Raw genomic sequence first — 20282 nt, 5'->3', positions numbered from 1 at the left:
TGCAGCCTATATATACTCATAGAAAAATCATTAAAGCACCTTTGCTCCATCAGAGCTTAGGTCCCCGGGTCTTTTTGTCTCTCTCTCTCTCTCTTTCTCTCTTTCACTTTCTTATCGTCGACTCCGCACCACAAGGTTCCGGTCCATTAAAGGACCCCAACAAATGGCGCCCGAACAGGGACACTGGTGTACGTGGCATATCGGGCGGACTGACTCAAGGACCCCAACACAAACCCAATCATCAGCAGACAGGATTACCACCTCACTCAGCCTTGCCCATCAGAGGGAAAGCAAATAAACAAAAAAGCACAAATCTCACCCTGTACGAAGCTTTCACAAACCACTGGGCCAGCCTTGCTGCTGAGGGCAGAAACCAAAAGGAAGAAAGAATTCAACCTTGAAGCCTGGGAAAAGGAGAACTCAAGCACAATAAGTTAAAAAAATAATGGAAAGGCAGAGAAATACTACACAAGTGAAGAAACAAACTGGAAACACAGAAGTCCAAATAAATGAAGAGGAAATAGGCAAACCACCTGAAAAGAACTCAGAATAATGATAGTAAAGATGATCAAAAACCTTGAAAACGAAATGGAGAAAATGCAAGAATCAATTAACAAAGACCTACAGAGATAAACAACACAATTACTGGAATTAAAAATACTCTAGAAGGAGTCAATAGCAGAATATCCGAAGCAGAAGAACGAATCAGTGAGCTGAAAGATAAAAAGATGGAAATAGTTTATGAAGAGCAGAATAAAGTAAAAAGAATGAAAAGAACTGAGGATAGTCTCAGAGACCTCTAGGATGATAGCAAACACACCAATATTCAAATTATAGATCCAAAGAAGTCCCAGAAGAAGAGAAAAAGAAAGGGTATGAGAAAGTTTTTGAAGAGATTATAGTTGAAAATTTCCCCAACATGGAAAAGGAAATAGTCAATCAAGTCCAAGAGGCACAAAGAGTCCCATACAGGATAAACCCAAGGAGAAACACACCAAGACACACACTAATCAAACTAACGGACTAAACACAAAGAAAGACTTAAGAGCAGCGAGGGGAAAGCAACAAGTAACATACAAGGAAAACCCCATACTCTTAACAGCTGACCTTTCAGCAGAAACTCTGCAGGCCAGAAGGGAATGGCAGGATATATTTAAAGTGCAGAAAGGGAAAAACCTAAAAACAAGATTACTGTACCCAGCAAGGATCTCATTCAGAATTGATGGAGAAATAAAAAGCTTTTAAGACAAGCAGAAGTTAAGAGAATTCAGTACCACCAAACCAGCTTTACAACAAATGTTAAAGGGACTTATGTAGTCAAGAAATACAAGAGAAGAGAAACGATCTACAAAATCAACCCCAAACAATTAAAATGGCAATAGGAACATACATATCAGTAATTACTTTAAATGTAAATGGATTAAATGCTTCAACCAAAAGACAGACTGGCTGAATGGATACAAAAACAAGACCCATATAGATGCTGTCTACAAGAAACCCACGTCAGACCTCAAGACACATATAGACTGAAAGTGAGAGGATGGGAAGGTATATTCCATGCACATGGGAAGCAAAAGAAAGCTGGAGTAGCAACCCTCATATCAGACAAAATAGACCTTAAAATAAAGATTGCAAATGATAAGGAAGAACACTACATTAATGATCAAGGGATCAATTCAAGAGGAAGACATAATGATTGTAAATATCTATGCACCCAACATAGGAGCACCTCAATACATAAGACAAACACTAGCATACATAAAAGGAGAAATTGACAGTAACACAATAATAGTAGGAGACTTTAACACCTCACTCACACCAATGGACAATCAAAACAGAAAATTAATAAGGAAACACAAATCTTAAATCATACATTAGATGAGATGGATCTCATCATTATCTTCAGGACATCCCATCCAAATGCAGAATACACCTTCTTCTCAAGTGCACATGGAACATTCTTCAGAATAGGCCACATCTTGCATAATATATCAAACCTCAGTAAATTTAAGAAAACTGAAATAGTATCAAGCATCTTCTCTGAAAACAATGCTATGAGACTAGATATCAATTGCAACAACAAAAAAAAACTGTAAGAAACACAAACACATGGAGATTAAACAACACAGTTCTAAATAACCAACCAGTTACTGAAGAAATCAAAAGGGAAATCAAAAAATTTCTAGAAACAAATGACAATGAAAACATGACAACTCAAAACCTATGGGATGCAGCAAAAGCAGTTATAAGAGGGAAGTTTATAGCAACACAATCCTACCTCAAGAAACGAGAAAAACATCAAATAGACAATCTAACTTTGCACCTAAAACAAGTGGAAAAAGAAGAACCAAAAAAAAAACCCAAAGTTAGTAGAAGGAAAGAAATCATAAAGATCCAAACAGAAATAAAAGAAAAAGAAATGAAGGAAACAATTGTAAAGATTAATAAAACTAAAAGCTGATTCTTTGAGAAGATAAGCAAAATTGACAAACCTTTAGCCAGACTCATCAAGGAAAAAAAAGAGAAGAATCAAATCAACAAAATTAGAAATAAAAAGGAGATGCTACAAAAGACAATGCAGAAGTGCAAAGGAATTTAAGAGATCTTTATGAATATTTATATGGAAATAAAGTGGATAACCTGAAGAAATGGACAGATTCTTAGAAAAGTTCAATCTTCCAAGACTGAACCAAGTAGAAATAGAAATTATGAACAACCCAATTACAAGCAGTGAAATTGAAGCTGTGATCAAAAATCTCCCAAAAAACAAAAGCCCAGGACAAGATGGCTTCACAGAAGAATTTTATCAAACGTTTAGAGAAGAGCTAATGCCTATCCTTCTAAAACTCTTTCAAAAAATTGCAGATGAAGGAATGCTTCCAAACTCATTCAATGAGGCCACCATCACCCTGATTAAAAAAACCAGACAAAGACAACACAAAAAAAGAAAACTACAGGCCAATATCACTGATGAACATAGATGCAAAAATCCTTAACAAAATTTTAGCAAGCAGAATTCAGGAACACATCAAAAAGCTCATACACCATGATCAGTTGGGGTTATTCCAGAAATGCAAGGATTCTTCAGTATACACAAATGAATCAATGTGATACACCATATTAACAAACTGAAAGACAAAAAACATATTATAATCTCAATAGATGTAGAAAAAGCCTTTGACAAAATTCAGCACCCGTTTATGATGAAAATTCTTCAAAAACTGGGCATAGCCTACCTCAACATCAATTCAGTTCAGATCAGTTCAGTCACTCAGTCGTGTCCAACTCTTTGCAACCCTATGAATCACAGCACGCCAGGCCTCTCTGTCCATCACCAACTCCCGGAGTCTACCCAAACCCATGCCCATCGAGTCGGTGATGCCATCCAGCCATCTCATCCTCTGTCGTCCCCTTGTCCTCCTGCCCCCAACCTCTCCCAGCATCAGGGTCTTTTCCAATGAGGCAGCTCTTCGCATGAGGTGCCCAAAGTATTGAAGTTTCAGTTTCAACATCAGTCCTTCCAATGAACACCCAGGACTGATCTCCTTTAGGATGGACTGGTTGGATCTCCTTGCAGTCCAAGGGACTCCGAAGAGTCTTCTCCAACACCACAGTTCAAAAGCATCAATTCTTTGGCACTCAGCCTTCTTCACAGTCCAGCTCTCACATCCATACATGACCACTGGAAAAACCATAGCCTTGACTAGATAGACCTTTGTTGGCAAAGTAACATCTCTGCTTTTAATATGCTGTCTAGGTTGGTCATAACTTTCCTTCCAAGGAGTAAGCGTCTTTTAATTTCACGGCTGCGGTCACCATCTGCAGGTATTTTGGAGCCCAAAAAAATAAAGTCTGACACTGCTTCCACTGTTTCCCCATCTATTTGCCATGAAGTGATGGGACCAGATGCCATGATCTTAGTTTTCTGAATGTTGAGCTTTAAGCCAACTTTTTCACTCTCCTCTTTCACTTTCATCAAGAGACTTTTTAGTTCCTCTTAACTTTCTTCCATAAGGGTGGTATCATCTGCATATCTGAGGTTATTGATATTTCTCCTGGCAATCTTGATTCCAGCTTGTGCTTCTTCCAGCCCAGCGTTTCTCATGATGTACTCTGCATATAAGTTAAATAAGCAGGGTGACAATATACAGCCTTGACGTGCTCCTTTTCCTATTTGGAACCACTCTGTTGTTCCATGTCCAGTTCTAACTGTTGCTTCCTGACCTGCATATAGGTTTCTCAAGAAGTGGGTCAGGTGGTCTGGTATTCCCATCTCTTTCAGAATTTTCCACAGTTTATTGTGATCCACACAGTCAAAGGCTTTGGCATAGTCAATAAGACCCCGAATAGCCAAAGTAGTCTTGAGAAAGAAGAATGGAGATGGAGGAATCAACCTTCCTGATTTCAGATTATACTACAAAGCACAGTCATCAAGACAGTATGGTCCTGGCACCAAAACAGAAATATAAACCAATGGAACAAGATAGAAAGCCCAGAAATAAACCCATGCACTTACAGGTACCTTAATTTTTGTGAAAGGAGGCAAGAATATACAATGGGACAAAGACAGCCTCTTCAATAAATGGTGCTGGGACAACTGGACAGCTACATGCAAAAGAATGAAATTAGAACACTTCCTAACACTATAGACAAAGATAAACTCAAGATGGATTAAAGACCTAAATGTAACACCAGAAACTATGAAACTCTTGGAGGAAAACATAGGTAAAACACTCTGACATAAATCAAAGCAAGATCCTCTGTGACCCACCTCCTAGAGTAACAGAAATAAAAACAAAAGTATGCAAGTGGGACCTGATTAAACTTAAAAGCTTTTGCACAGCAAAGGAAATTATAAGCAAGATGAAAAGACAACCCTCAGAATGGAAGAAATAATAGCAAATGAAACAACTGAGAAAGGATTAATTTCCAAAATATACAAGCAGCTCATAGAACTCAATGCCAGAAAAACAAACAACCCACTCAAAAAGTGAGAAAAATCCCTAAACAGACATTTCTCCAAAGAAGACATACAAATGGCTAACAAACACATGCAAAGATGCTCAACATTGCTCATTATTAAAGAAATGAAAATCAAAAGTACAATGAAATATCACCTCACACCGGTCAGAATGGCCATCATCAAAAAGTTCACAAACAATAAATGCTGGAGACGGTGTGGAGAAAAGGGAATGGTCTTGCACTATTGGTGGGAATGTAAATTGATACAGCCACTATGGAAGACAGTATGGAGAGTCTCTTAAAAAAAACTAGGAATAAAACCACCATATGACCCAGCAGTCCTACTCCTAAGGCATATACCCTCAGGCATATACTCTGAGGAAACCAAAATTGAAAAAGATACATGTATCCCATTGTTTGTTGCAGCACTATTTACAATAGCTAGAACTTGGAAGCAACCTAGATATCCATCAGCAGATGAATGGGTAAAGAAGTAGTGGTACATATACACAATGGAATATTCAGTTCAGTTCAGTCGCTCAGTTGTGTCCGACTCTTTGCGACCCTATGAATCGCAGCACACCAGGCCTCCCTGTCCATCACCAACTCCCAGAGTTTACTCAAACTCATGTCCATCGAGTCGGTGATGCCATCCAGCCATCTCATCCTCTGTCATCCCCTTCTCTTCCTGCCCCCAATCCCTCCCAGCATCAGGGTCTTTTCCAATGAGTCAACTCTTCGCATGAGGTGCCCAAAGTATTGGAGTTTCAGCTTCAGCATCATTCCTTCCAGTGAACACCCAGGACTGATCTCCTTTAGGATGGACTGGTTGGATCTCCTTGCAGTCCAAGGGAATATTACTCAGCCATAAAAAGGAACACATTTGAGTCAGTTCTGATGAGATGGATAAACCTAGAGCCTATAACACAGAGTGATGTGGGTCAGAAAGAGAAAGATAAAAAATAAAAATAAAAAAATAAAAAGAAAAGAGAAAGATAAATATCGTATTCTAACACAAAAAATACGGAATCTAGATGAATGGTACTGAAGAACTCATTTACAGGGCAGCCACAGAGAAACAGACATAGAGAATATACTAATGGACATGGGGAGATTGGAGAAGAGGGTGAGATGTTTGGAGAGAGTAACATGGGAATTTACATCACCATATGTAAAATAGATAGCCAACAGGAATTTGCTGTATGGCTCAGGAAACTCAAACAGGGGCTCTGTGTCAGCCTAGAGGGGTGGGATGGGGAGGGAGATGGGAGGGAGGGTCAAAAGGTAGGGGGTATATGTATACCTATGGCTGATTAATTTTGAGGTTTGACAGCAAACAACAAAATTTTGTAAAGCAATTATCCTTCAATAAAAAAATAAAAAATTAAAACCTTGAAAATATTTACTTGTGCAGAGAAGAAGGAGATATATGAAAATAGAAACAGTAGTTATTATTATAAGCTTATGATTGACATTTTTTTCTGTTTTCCATATTTGCTAAAATTCTATAATCTATTATTTGTATAATCAACACAAAAATTGTAAAGCCATTTTGGTTAAATGATGAGAAGACATTTCTCATGTGGCTTATAGATTACCTCAGAATAAAAGTAAATCCAAAGTATTTCTTAAACAGTGATCAAATTGTTCGTTCACTTAAGTGTCTGTTCCCAACCTTGTGAAGTAGTAGCACTTATCCTGATGTTGCTTGTGCATTTGTTAAAAATTTAGTTCTCTTTGTTTTATTTACAATTTGTATAGATGAGACTGTCTAGTAAATCCATTAGTATAGTTTGAGTAGGTAATTTTAACTACTGGTTTAAGATACCAAGTTTCAAATCATTGTGAAGGACTTCTATTGTCTTCATATGTTTGACATTGTATCTCTTCTTTAAAAAGAAAAGTCTTTATTCTTTTAAAGTCTTGAATATGATGCATGGCCAGTATATATATTTTTTTATCATTCACTTACTTTAGTTCTGAAATACAGGTTTTGGTAAACACTGGTACACATGTCTTTGCTCAAATACCACCTTAACAGAGAGATACCTTCTCTGCCCAACCCCTTTAAAATAACACCATCTCTGACATCTCCATCATTCCCTTACTACTCTATTATTATTATTATTATAATTTATTACCATATCACTTTACAGTTGTTTGCCTTTCTCACATCATTATAATGTGAGTTCCTTAGAGTAGTAATTCAATTTGTGCTTCTCTGCTATCCTAATAGAACCTGGCATACTTAGGTACACAATAAATATTTTTAAATGAATTAGATGTTGTGGAATGAAATATTCTGGTTGGGACTTCCCTGGTGGTCCAGTGGTTAAGACTTCATGCTTCCATTGCAGGGGCATAGGTTCAATCCCTGGTCAGGGAACTAAGATCCTGCATGCCATGTGGCATGCCCACACACACACTCACACTCACACAAAAGGAAATATTCTGGTTAATAGAAAGTTAACCCTATATAAAACAGCCGATTTGAAAGAGAAAATAAAAAGCATACTCCATACTCATGTTTTAAATATGTAATTGATATAATACTACATATTTAAATGCATATCATTGGAAGGACTGATGCTGAAGCTCCAGTACTTTGTTCACCTGATGTGAAGAGCCAATTCATTGGAAAAGACCCTGATGCTGGGAAAGATTGAGGGCAGGAGGAGAAGGGGACGTCAGAGGACAAGATGGTTGGATGGCATCAGTGACTCAATGGACATGAGTTTGCTCAGACTCTGGGAGATAGTGAAGTGCAGGGAAGCTTGGCATGCTGCAGTCCACAGGGTGACAAAGAGTCGGACAATACTTAGTGACTGAACACCAACAACAAATAATACTAGTTAATACAAGATTAGGTACAGATCTATAAATATAGATATACAGATAGATACTATTGAGAGTAAGAAAACCTTTAGGGATAATTGAAAAATCAGTGGTTTAGTATCTTTAACCTAAGATAATTAGCCTTTTCTCAGTTCACAGAAGCAGAAAATCCAAACGAACAGGTTTGTGTGTGTGTGTTTTCCCTCAATTCTTAATTAGCAGAATGATTCGGCGGGTTTGGTTAACTGTCAGTGACTCATCCAGAAGCATTTTCAGCATGTGGTTCAGGGCTAGTAATACAAGTGGAACAGGTCTAGAAGTACAACCGAAATTCTCTCTAAACAGAATGGAAATAAGTTTTATCCCCATCACAGGCTAGTAGTTAAGGTACAGAAAGTAGTTAAGGTACAGATTAGTTATCAGCTCAACCAAAATGAATACTTCAAAGGAAACTGAACATCAACACAGTGAAGCCTGTTGAAAGAATAAGGAGGAGGAGCCTGAAACACCAGAGTAAAATGGGATTGGTGTCCCACCCATGTAAACAAAATTGATTCTCAGTTGATCAGAGATGACAGCTTCTGTCCCTGTCTAATCCAGTTTCCCACAGTATAATCCCTATCTGAAGTTTCGGGCCCATCTCTGTTTCTGGGCACTTTTTTGTTTGTTTGTTTTATTTTTGTTTTTTCACATGTAGAAAGTTCATCAGCTCCATTTGCTTGTGGAGTTTAGAATTAATTTTCCCTCCCCACACAGAGGATTTAGTGGTTCAACCATGACTTCCTACTCCCATGTATTCTTATAAACCCCACAAGTATTTTCTGTGTATTGACCCAGAGTTCCTCTCAAAACTTGATCTCACTGACGCCCAGCTACTAAAAATCCCTCCCTGAACACCTGCCTGAAACTGGAAATCCTATGACTTTGCTTAGCTTCTTTTACCAGTCTTGCTTGTATGTGCCTTGCCTCAGCTGCTTCACTGCCTTACTTCTAAATTGGACCAGCTCTCAGGATTTCTTAGTGGAAGGACCTCCTATTGGTCCTGGTAACTACAGGAGCCTTACCACTGGATATGTGAGATCTTAGTTCCCTGACCAGGGATCAAACTGATGCCCCCACATTGGAAGCATGAAGTCTTAACCACTGACTGCCAGAGAAGTCCCACATCCGCTTTTAATATTTGGGAAACCATGAACATTTTGTGGATAAAAATTCAAAGATCAGCTGCTGTTACTCATTGGAGTAAAAACTACATTATTAATTATAGTAGTCTTTTACTTTCTTGGGCCTACGGTGGTGGCCCAAGACGGTGAAGAATCTACCTGCTATGTGGAAGGCTGGGTTTGATCCCTGGATCAGGAAGATCCCCTGGAGAAGGGAATGGCTATCCACTCCAGTATTCTTGCCTGGAGAATTCCATGAACCGAGGGCAGAGTTGGACAACAGAGTGACTAACACTTTCACTTTTGACTTCTTACCCGTGATAACCTTGTTGATAGAGATGGGAGTAGACATACATTGCTTGGCTTTATACATCAGAGTATGGTGAGCAAACTTTCACCATAGTTTATATGTAAAGACTGCTGATGTAAATATTGTTATGCAGATCTGTTGTTATTTAGTGTTTTATCTAGTGCTTTTGTTCAAATGAGCTCTCCTGTTTCTGAGAACAGAATTCTATGTTGATGTCCCTCCTGCAGTTATTTCTCAGCATTGCAGGATATGCCATGCTGCTTGGAGTTTATTCACTGTAGCCGAGAGCACTTCTTATGGGTTAACTCTTGTTCCCTGTCTAACCGCTTCTTTTCACCTTTTCACAGGTGAAATTCTCCTTGTTTGTCCAGCTTAAAGTCTGTTGCAGTGACTATTCCTTAAGAGCAAACAGTTCATTCTAGGTCTTTACAGTACTATTTTTAAAGTAGTGTGTGATTTATGAGTAAGTCTTATGCAAACTGAAAACCCAGCTAATGTAAAGACTCATCTAATCAAACTAGGGACCTGGGGTGACTGTAGCTCTGTAGCTGGAGATGCTGATAAACTTTGTAAGAAATGTGACCTCTTAAAGTTACTATGCTGAATTAGAATGTCAGACATAAACTTGCAAACATATGAATAATATTGCCTTCGTTCAAATAAAAGTTTCACGTTATGAGAAGAAGATGAGACGTCTGAGTCAACAGTGTAAAATGTGACAGGTTATATTAGCAAAACAAATAGGAGGAAGTCACCTGAATTATCAGCCTGTACCCTGGTCGCCATCTCTTCCTCACACTGAAACTGCCTTTGCAGCGCTGTTTCTAAAGCATTTTCACAGTTCAACTTAAGTTAAAATAATAACTATTATTACAAAGGCATAATGATTTGAGGCAGATTTTCCTTTACTGTGTAAATGACATGAGAATAGATGAGTCCTTTAGAATGATCATTTGGTTCATGTAAGTGTCACTTTATTAAACTTAATATCCTCAAATTTTTAGGTAATCACTATTGTACTTAACTGTGCAGTAAAATGGGAAGATTAATAGTGCTAAAAGAAACTTTCAAGTGCCACATAATGAACAAGAAGAGCAGGTGTCGTCTAAAAGCTAAGTCTTTCATTTCCTGTTTGAAGTTGGCATTGACCTCAGTATTACTCACAATGTCCTGGATAGTAAAAAGGCAAACTTTGCAGTTTAATTTTTTCAGAACAAACTCTTTTAAAGATAAATATCACATTCCAAATGACTTAGTATTTATTTCAATAATAAGGTCTAGTGTGCCCCATAGTTTAGCATACAAATAGGTATTGATTTCATAAGTTTTATAAATTTATATTTAACAAGACAATTTACCCCAGGGAGTTCAGGGCATTTTCGTGTCAGTAAACTGTTGAATTAATAAATTTTTGACTAATTTTTTTACTGCTTCACATCCATGATGATGGCTATAGTCAAAGAGACAATGATAAGTTTTGATAAGGATATGGAGGACTTACCACCCTCGTAATTGCTGGTGAGAATGTGCAACCACACTGAAAAGCAGTTTGGCAGTTCCTCAAAAAGCTTAAAACCTGAGTGACCATATGACCTAGCTATTCTTTTATATATATATAATTAATGCCTGGCCTTCCCCAAAAGTTAAACACACAAGCTGACATTCACCTTAAAGCCTTGCTGTTTATTAAGTGATGTGTACCAATAGGCTTGAATGGAACTTCCACCACTCTGAATGTGACATACTTGTAAATAAAGATTCAAGAGTACCAAGGGTGAAGTAGCCTGTAGCAAGAATCCAATGCCTGTCTTCTCTGACTATGTTTTACATGTTCTTGTCACAAGAGTGAAGCGATGTCCTTTAAAACACGTTTGAAAGTTTATCTGACTTCAGAAATATCAGCTAAGATTCTTATGTAATAGTGGAAAGATCATTACTGTGGAGTCAAACATAGCTGGATTTGAGACCCCCTCTGAAATCTACCAGGAACTTCTTCCTCTTGAAGAAATGAATTAATCTCTGAACCTCTGGTTTCTCATCTGCAAAATACCTACTAGAGTTGTGGGATTAAATGAGATGCCATGGATAAAACAGACTGTGCTTTCTGCTTCTCTGGCCTGCATGTCCTCTTGTTTCTACTTCTAGGGCACTTCCACCTTGGACTTCTTCCTGCTGTGTACTCAAACACACATCTACACAAACTGAGTTAATTATTCTTCCTGTATGTACCCATCAAACCTAGGGTTTATCTTATTGAAGCGCTTATCTTGTTCTATTGAATTTTCATATTTATTTGCATCTCTTCCCCAGAAAACTAAGTTCTTTTTTTTTTTGGCACACCATGCAGCTTGTGGGATTTCAGTTCCCCAACCAGGGTCTCAGTTCCTGGACCAGGGACTGAAGACTGGCCCTGGCAGTGAAAATGCCGAATCCTAACCACTAGACCACGAGGGAACTGCCAAAAAATAAGTTCTTTAAAGGGGGAAAAAAATTGTCTTCCACTGTATACATATTTGCCTGGCATGGTGACTAGCTCAATAAATATTTGAAAAAAAATGAATTTTAGGAACATCTAGCATTATACCGGGTTCATAATAACTCCCTGAAAAAGCATACTGTGCTTTTGTTTTGCTTTCTGTTAGAACGTAGTCAACTTGAAGCATTTTCAAATCTATAATATGCAGTGATTTATAGGTTAAATGGAAATGTTTTTATTACTAGTTATACCTATGGAATGAAGAGAATGTTTCTTATCTGTATTGCAATAGACTGCTTATTGTTATATATTTATCTTTGTAATTTGTACATTATGTTTTCTTATAAAAATCAAATATATATTTACTAGCTTAAACATTTATTTTACATATGTCTCAGGAGTTGCAAGTTAATGCATATATTTCATGCCATTCTTCTCCATTTAATATTATTTATACTTAGAATGAAATAGCAAGGTTGGAAACAATGCTATAAATTTAAGAAAGCCTATGAAATATATGGAAATTAAGTCATTTTAAGTAATAACTGAACCTTATCCTTACCATTTTTATTTTAAATGTCTTATCTTGCAAAATAATAATAATAGGTAATAACTATTTTGGAATGGGAAGAATGGAATAAGGGAGCAGTAGAGGAAGTTTAATCAGTATGTTTTGTTTCCCGGACTTAGCATATTTCCATACACATGACCATCTAAATTATTTACAAAAGCTTTGCTGAAGAAATAAAAGTTATTAAATGAATAATAATATAGGGATACTGAACAGGTAGAAGTACTGCTTATGTTTCTATAAATTGGGATTTCTTTATTGTTTCATAATTGTTTTCTTTTTTCAGGTACAGAGAACTACAACTTAGTACAGAAAGCAAAGTAACAGAATTTCTCCATCAAAGTAAAATAAAATCTTTTGAAAGTGAGCGTGCTCAACTTCTACAAGAGGAGACTGCAAGAAATCTCACACAGTGTCAGTTGGAATGTGAAAAATACCAGAAAAAATTGGAGGTACATATGCAAGCTTTTGTTTTAAAATTAACACAGAATGTAAGCTCTGTAAGCATAAGGTCTGTATTATAGTGAGCTTTTTTAAAAAATAATTTCATTTTTCATCTAACTTTGGCTGTGCTTCATCTCTGTTGCCGCACTTTCTTCTAGTCGGGGTGAACCGAGGCCGTTGTAGCACTTGGGCTCAGTGGTTGTGGCGCACAGTTGCCCATGGCATGTGGAATCTTCCTGGACCAGGGATTGGACCTGTGTCCCCTCCACTGGCAGGCGGATTGTTAACCACTGGACCACCAGGGAAGTCCACATATCATACTGAGCCTTATAAATAATATTTGTGTTATGTATGAGAAGGAGCCGTGTCTTTAATTTTTAAAGATATCTTATCAAAAGAATGTATCTTCCTCTTTTAGATGAAAAGGTGGAAAGAAGTAGTGGACAGCCCCTAAGAAAAGAAATGCAGATTGCCATAGGTCTGTTTGTTGTTTTTAAAGTGTTGGCAGAAGTACCCTTAAATGGGAAATCTCATTTAAGTAGAAAATGGACCATCCCTTCTAGAGAATGGTATGGTAATTTGTGTTAAAGTCCTTAAAAAATTGATCCAGTAATTTTAGTTAAAGGAACAATGAGGTGCTTGTTGAGAACAAGTAAGGTTTTATGTTCTTTGTGTACATAACAGCATTATTTATTATTGTAAAAACTGAAAGTGTCTTAAATGTCCAACAATAGATGATTAAACAGTTTTTGATTAGTATGTTAAAATTATAAATTTCGCTATATTCATACATTGTATGATTATGTGCAGTCATGTCCTTCAATATTTTAGAATCAAGGAAATTTTTATTTAAAATGCTGAATGAAAGATGCAATAATATCATTAGCATGATTAATTAATGATGTAAGTATTCATTACAATAAACTTTCAGAGACTACATTTCAGAAAAGTACTCTGATAAGTAAAACTAAGATTAACAATACAAAAGGAAATTCCCTGGTGGTCCAGTGGTTAAGAATCTGCCTCAGAGTTCATGTGTTAGATCCCTGGTTGGAGAACTAAGTTGCTACATACCACAGAGCAACTAAGACCACACACTGCAGCTATCTGGTCCTTGCGCACTGGAGCCCATGCACCACAAGTACTGAGCCCATGCCCCACCAGTACTGAGCCTGTGCCCCACCAGTACTGAGCCTGTGCCCCACAAGTACTGAGCCTGTGCCCCACAGGTACTGAGCCCGTGCACCACAAGTACTGAGCCTGTGCACCACAAGTGCTGAGCCCGTGCCCCACCAGTACTGAGCCTGTGCCCCACCAGTAGTACTGAGCCTGTGCCCCACAGGTACTGAGCCCGTGCACCACAAGTACTGAGCCTGTGCACCACAAGTACTGAGCCCATGCACAGCACTGAGCCCGTGCACCACAAGTACTGAGCCCATGCATCACCAGTACTGAGCCCGTGTACCACAAGTACTGAGCCCATGCACCAGTACTGAGCCCATGCACCACCAGCACTGAGCCCGTGCCCCACCAGTACTGAGCCCATGCACCACCAGCACTGAGCCCGTGCACCACCAGTACTGAGCCCATGCCCCACCAGTACTGAGCCCGTGCCCCACCAGCACTGAGCCCATGCCCCACCAGCACTGAGCCCGTGCACCACCAGCACTGAGCCCGTGCACCACCAGTGCTGAGCCCATGCCCCACCAGTACTGAGCCCGTGCAACCCAACTAGAGAGTCCGTGCAGCACAGCGACAGCTGCATGGTACGACACAGATCCCACAGGCCCCCACTAAGACCCAGGGCAACCAAAATAAATACATATTTTTTTAAAAAACAAAAATAAAGCCTTAGGGAAAAACATAAAGACAATGTTAATTAAATAGCACATATTTAAAGAAAAATGAGTAAAAATTGTAGATGATACCTACTTCTAAATAAACCGGTGTTCTGCATTGAAAACTTTCAGGTACCTTCTTTGGGAGACTGCTACAGTCACAATCTGCTACGGGTGCCTCTCCCACACATTTTAGATTAGATTAGCTCTGCTTTGGTGTTCATCATCTGCAAATTTTTTATGGTTTAAACTTTGTAATTCCTAGCAATTTCTTTTTCTTTCCACATCAGATGGCTGTGCTTACGGATGTGTTTGGGGTGAGTGAGGGGTTTATATTTAGGAAAGTAGAAAACCACTTGCCCTCTCTGTGTACTGAAACAAACATTTCATTAACCAATACTTTGCAACACAGAGTGCTGGTGTTTTAACCATTCTATTTTATTGTTTTTAGCTGGTTGTAGTCAAAACTGATTTCATGACCTCCTAAAGGTTGCAACTTGCAATATGAAAACCACTTTTCCATAGAGATACCCATTTAATTTGTGGCTGCAGGTGACTAGTAATTATTGAGCTCCCTTGTGTAAAGGCCTTACATGGAGAAACACCTTTGTGAAAAATACTATGATTGTAAAAACTTGGGTTGATAAAACTGAGGCGTTAGGGGAATTTCTTTACAGTTTCTCCTCTGTTAAACTAGGATCTTTGAGAGGACAGGGACTATTTACTTACTGTTGTCATCAATGCCTAACATAGCATCTCACTCATAATGGATGCTCATTAAATATTAATGAGGGAATGAATGGTTTGATGCTGCGCTGTGCTTAGCCAATCAATCGTTTCTGACTCTTTGTGACCCCATGGGCCATAGCCCACCAGGCTCCTCTGTCAATGGCGATTCTCCAGGCAAGAATACTATGGATTGCCATGCTCTCAGGGGATCTTCCCAACCCAGGGATGGAACCCAGGTCTCCCACATTGCAGGTGGATTCTTTACCGTCTGAGCCACCAGGGAAGCCAAGAATACTAGAGTGGGTAGCCTATATCTTCTCCAGGAATTGAACTGTCTCCTGCATGGCAGGCAGATTCTTTACCAGTTAAGCTACCAGGTAACCCCCATTTATAATGAATTCAGAGAGAAATAATTTTGTAAAGGGTAAAGATTACTATAATTATGTACTTTTTGATGGCTTTTACCCAATATTCTCATTGATTTATGCCTTAGGGACAGTCTGTGTTTTTTTTTTTTTCTTAATTATCAGTTTCCAAAAGCTTTCAAAAAACTGGCTTTAGGACTTCCTTGGTGATTCAAGTGGTTAAGAATCCACCTGCCAGTGCAGAGAACACAAGTTTGCTCCCCGGTTCAGGAAGATCCCGCGCTCTGTGGGGCAGCCAAGCCCCTTCCACAGCTACTGAGCCCAAGTGCACCTTGAGCCCGTGCCCTGCAACAGAAGAAACCACCGCAGTGAGAGGCCCACACCGCAACTAGAGGGTCGCCCCCACTCGCCACCACTAGAGAAAGCCCTCATGTAGCGGTGAGACCAAAAGTAAATAAATGGCAAAATTTACTAAAAACAAAAAAACACTGGCTTTATATTTTTGTCTCTTTTTAAAGCAATTATTGGCCTATAATTTTGTGTTTTCATTCATTTTATGTATGTTGTCTATATAATTTTATATAACTTTGTATTATCATTCTGTTATTTAAAAGAAGGAGAGCTGTGAGAGCATGATATGTAAAGAATTCTTAAAAGCAGTTTACTTATTTTTTGCATTCATGATTAAACTCAGATGTTCATAGATTGATTTTTCCCTAAAGAATCTTTAATGTAATGGCCTTCCATAGGTCCAATAATCATGTTCTTCAGTGGATTTTCAGAAACTGTAATAAATTTATTCATATCATCCACTCAGACAAATCCATGATAAAAGAGAATTCTCTACCATGGTGTATCAGAGGTTTTGAAAGGTACCCAAGTCAAAAGTTTCTGGCCATCTCTTCTTTCTGTCATGAATGAGAATTTTAAATTGTACCTCTCAATTTAATACTACCTTTCAGTCTCTTCTTAAAATAGTATTTTATGAGATATGTCGTCTCCAGCATTTTAGTTCTTTGTCTCTTCAGATAGCCACTTCTGCAGTTTTTCTTTCGTGGTTTTGTTGGGAAAGTGAGGTGTAGATGAGAGGTTATCAGCCCTGCTGTGAAAACCACCATTTAACACTGTCCTCACTGAGCGTGGTCTACTGACAAAGGCATTAATGTGTCATCGACAACCAGATTCTTAATGAGTTACATCCCAACTTAGTGAACTCTCTGAAAACCCCAGATTGTTTCACTGTGTAGTGATTTTCTTATAATAAATTCTCTAGAAAGCATTTCCAACCAGCAAGAATTAATGCTACAACAGGAATTTTCTTTTTCTGATCCAATCAAGGACAATAGAAATCATCCTACAAATATTACTCCCGTGTTGCTCTTTCTCCATCTTCCAAAGGAATGTATTTAGAGGATAGGGGATGATTATTAGTATATTTGGAGTTGGGAGGGAGTTTTGATGGAAATAATTTTAAAAAATGAGATGAAACAGACTAAATTAAATCAAAATTTCTGCTAGGTAAAAACTATAAATAGTAAATAGATCTTCCATATCTTCTTTCTCCCTGTTGCAGGAAGCAATCACATACATTTGTTAAGGTAAACTTTATGTCATTAGAGAAGATAAGTTTTCTTCAAAATTGCTTAATAATAGAGAATTCAGGGTAATTAAAGCAGTACATCTCATCTTTATGACCCATTTAATACAGAGTACTCATACTTCTATTTCCTGCAGTGGTAATAGTATTTTTTAGCACTTTTACTATGTTCTAGTTGCTTTGCTAAACGCTGTGATTTTATCCTCTCATTTAATGCTTCCGACAACACACTGAGGTAGGCCTAGAAAGAATAATTACCTAAGATCACAACGAGTAAGTGTCAAAGCCAGGATTGAAATCCAAATCTTTCTGGCTCCAAACCATATTCTTACCATAATTTTCAATTGCTTCTCAGGAAATACTGCATTCCTTATGCTGTGTTAAGAAGTAAGTATAATACCACCCCATAATTTAGTCTGTACTAGTAAGTAAATTTTCTAGATAGTTGCAATTTAATGTAAGCATTAAAGCATTCCTTTGTCACTAGAAATGTCTCCTTCTTGGTGAATTCATTATTGTCACCCTAGTGATTTCTTCAGTAAGTTACCATAGGAAAATATAGGCTTTTTTCTTCTACTTAAAATAACTCCAATTTCCATGTCTTTTATATCTCTTTTTAATAAATTTTTTATACTTTCTTTCTATACAAAGGCATTTTCTGGTACTGTTCCAAATAGCACTTCACATTTACATTTTGATTTGCTGCTTTGAATTTATGATTGTTCAGCAAACCAAAAATATTACTAAAACCATGGTCTGGGTAAATGAAATAGTCTGTGGTAGAAAACTGAAAGACTCATTACGAGTATGTAATTTTTACACACAACTTTGCAAGTCTTTCTCAAGTATCTGTGATCACTAGATAAATAACCACCTAGGTGAGGAGTATAACATTATTGCATTTTTTGAATTCTAACAAGCAAATGCCAATGTTAGTCCTACAACTATTCCTAAGTTTTAAATTTTTTTCAATTTATATAAAAGAGTGCTTCATAATTTTCAGTTCAAAACAAATTATTTTCCTCAGGAACAAATGTATTTTACCTCTTCAGTCATCTTCACTGAGCTTTCTCTTCATATCTAATCATTAAAAAATATTTTTTGCTTCATGTTTTCGTCCTAACTGCCAACCTATTTAATTCTGCCTTTGCCATTTTTTTTCCACTTCTAGGTTTTAACTAAAGAATTTTATAGTCTCCAAGCCTCTTCTGAAAAACGCATTACCGAACTTCAAGCACAGAACTCTGAACATAAGGCAAGGCTAGACACTTATGAGAAACTGGAAAAAGAGCTTGATGAAATAATAATGCAAACTGCAGAAAGTAAGTCTCCCCACACACACCCCCACCCCAACACACACAGCTTTTTCTTCTGACAACACAAGGAACCTGATACTGTTTCTAAAACTGCTTTGCTCTATTTCTTTGAAATGTTACTTGTGACTTTCTCTGAAAGAATACTTTGTATTTTAAAAATTAGTTAACCTTAATTCTAGTGGTTTGAGAGCAAAAAATATATATTTGTCTCACTGTGATAGATTTTATCTTTTCATTTATTTATTTGTTTTACTATTTCATTTCACTCATTCAACAATAAAGTGATTACATATGCCAGGATCTGGGGTGTAGAGTTCATGCAATAATTCTTGCTTATAGGTATTCCTAGTCTATTCTGCTGGGAGAGACAAACATGTCAACAGATAATTAAAGTGCTATTAGCAAAAGAGAGGCAGATCTTGATAAGTACAGAAGAGATGTGAGTTAATTCCTTGTTGGAGGTGAGGAATCCCTAAGAGGGGAGATAACATTTGAATGAGTCTTGAAGGACAGATAGAAATTCATTGCATACCATGTGTTACAGACTTTGACCTTTAATTTCTACTTCTTTTTTCCCCTCTTATTTGCCATCTTCCTATGTTGTCCTTGACTCCAAGAGAATATTGCAAATTAACACTTCACCATTGGCTGAGATGTTTGCTATAGGACATTATTTCTATTCAAAAGTCAGAAATGATAGTGGCATTCTTATAAAATCTTCAGCTGAAGTTGAGGTTGACTCTATCTGGGGTACCTTTTCTTATGAAGACTATATTATGTTGGTATCCCAATTTAAGGAAAACTTTTTTTCATTTCTGTCATTGCCTTTTTTTAATTTCCAAGGTCAGTGTCTGATAACTGCAATAGTTTCCAAATTTATCCTCAGTTTCTTCATGGCATCTGAGTAACCTCTATAAAATATAGATTTAACCATACCATATACCTGCTTTAATGCCCCTATAAACATAAATCAGCCTAAGGTCAAATTCCTTAGCATGTCTTTTTATGATTAGACTCATTTATCTTTGTACTTTTTCATGCCTTGCCATTCTTATCACCTTATTTTGAAAGTTCTATACTCTTTTTTATCTCTATAACTTTGCAGATGTCCCTGTGTTTAAATAAATTAGTAATAAAAGAAAACTTCCTCAATCTGATGAGATACCTGTAAAAAATATACAGCTAATATAACTAATGATGAAATATCAATTGCTTTCCCTTTAAGGGAGAGAACCAGGCAAGGACTTCTAGAAAGATTGCCTTCTAAAACCAGGCAAAAAGTTTTCATAATTTCTATCAAACATTGTATTTGAGCTCCTAGCCAGTGTACTAATGCAGGATAGGAAAAATTTTACGAAGACCAGAAAAGAAGAGAAAGACTATATTTTCAGATTACAAAGCGATCCCTGACACTGATAAGTAAATTTAACAGGCTATGATAATTACACGAAAATATATGAGAAGCAAACAATTGGAAAAAGAAATTTAAAAAGCAATTTCCTTTACAATAGTATCAAAAAACACAAAATATATAGGAACAAGTTTAACAGTACTAAATACAAATCATTGCTAGGAAAAATTAAAGAAGACTCACTAAAATATCCAAAGATAAAATCATGAATTCTATTAGTTCAGTGTTGTTCCAATCACAGTTCCTTTTTTAACATTTTAGTATT

General features: G+C 37.3%; 1 protein-coding gene across 5 annotated transcripts in view; it reads left to right on the top strand.

The window, feature by feature from the left end:
- PIBF1 (progesterone immunomodulatory binding factor 1) overlaps nt 1–20282 on the top strand; it is a 223084-nt gene that overhangs the window by 110354 nt on the left and 92448 nt on the right. For all 5 annotated transcript variants that reach the window (XM_043477698.1, XM_043477701.1, XM_043477700.1 and 2 more), the window contains 2 exons: nt 12604–12769; nt 18462–18612. In XM_043477698.1, the coding sequence (XP_043333633.1) occupies nt 12604–12769; nt 18462–18612 (317 nt within the window). The remainder of the gene's footprint in view (nt 1–12603; nt 12770–18461; nt 18613–20282) is intronic.

This window comes from Cervus canadensis, chromosome 9 (genome assembly GCF_019320065.1).
Source record: "Cervus canadensis isolate Bull #8, Minnesota chromosome 9, ASM1932006v1, whole genome shotgun sequence".
Taxonomy (NCBI): domain Eukaryota; kingdom Metazoa; phylum Chordata; class Mammalia; order Artiodactyla; family Cervidae; genus Cervus; species Cervus canadensis.
The sequence above is the reverse complement of the archived record's forward strand: the minus strand, read 5'-3'. Positions and strand labels throughout refer to the sequence as shown.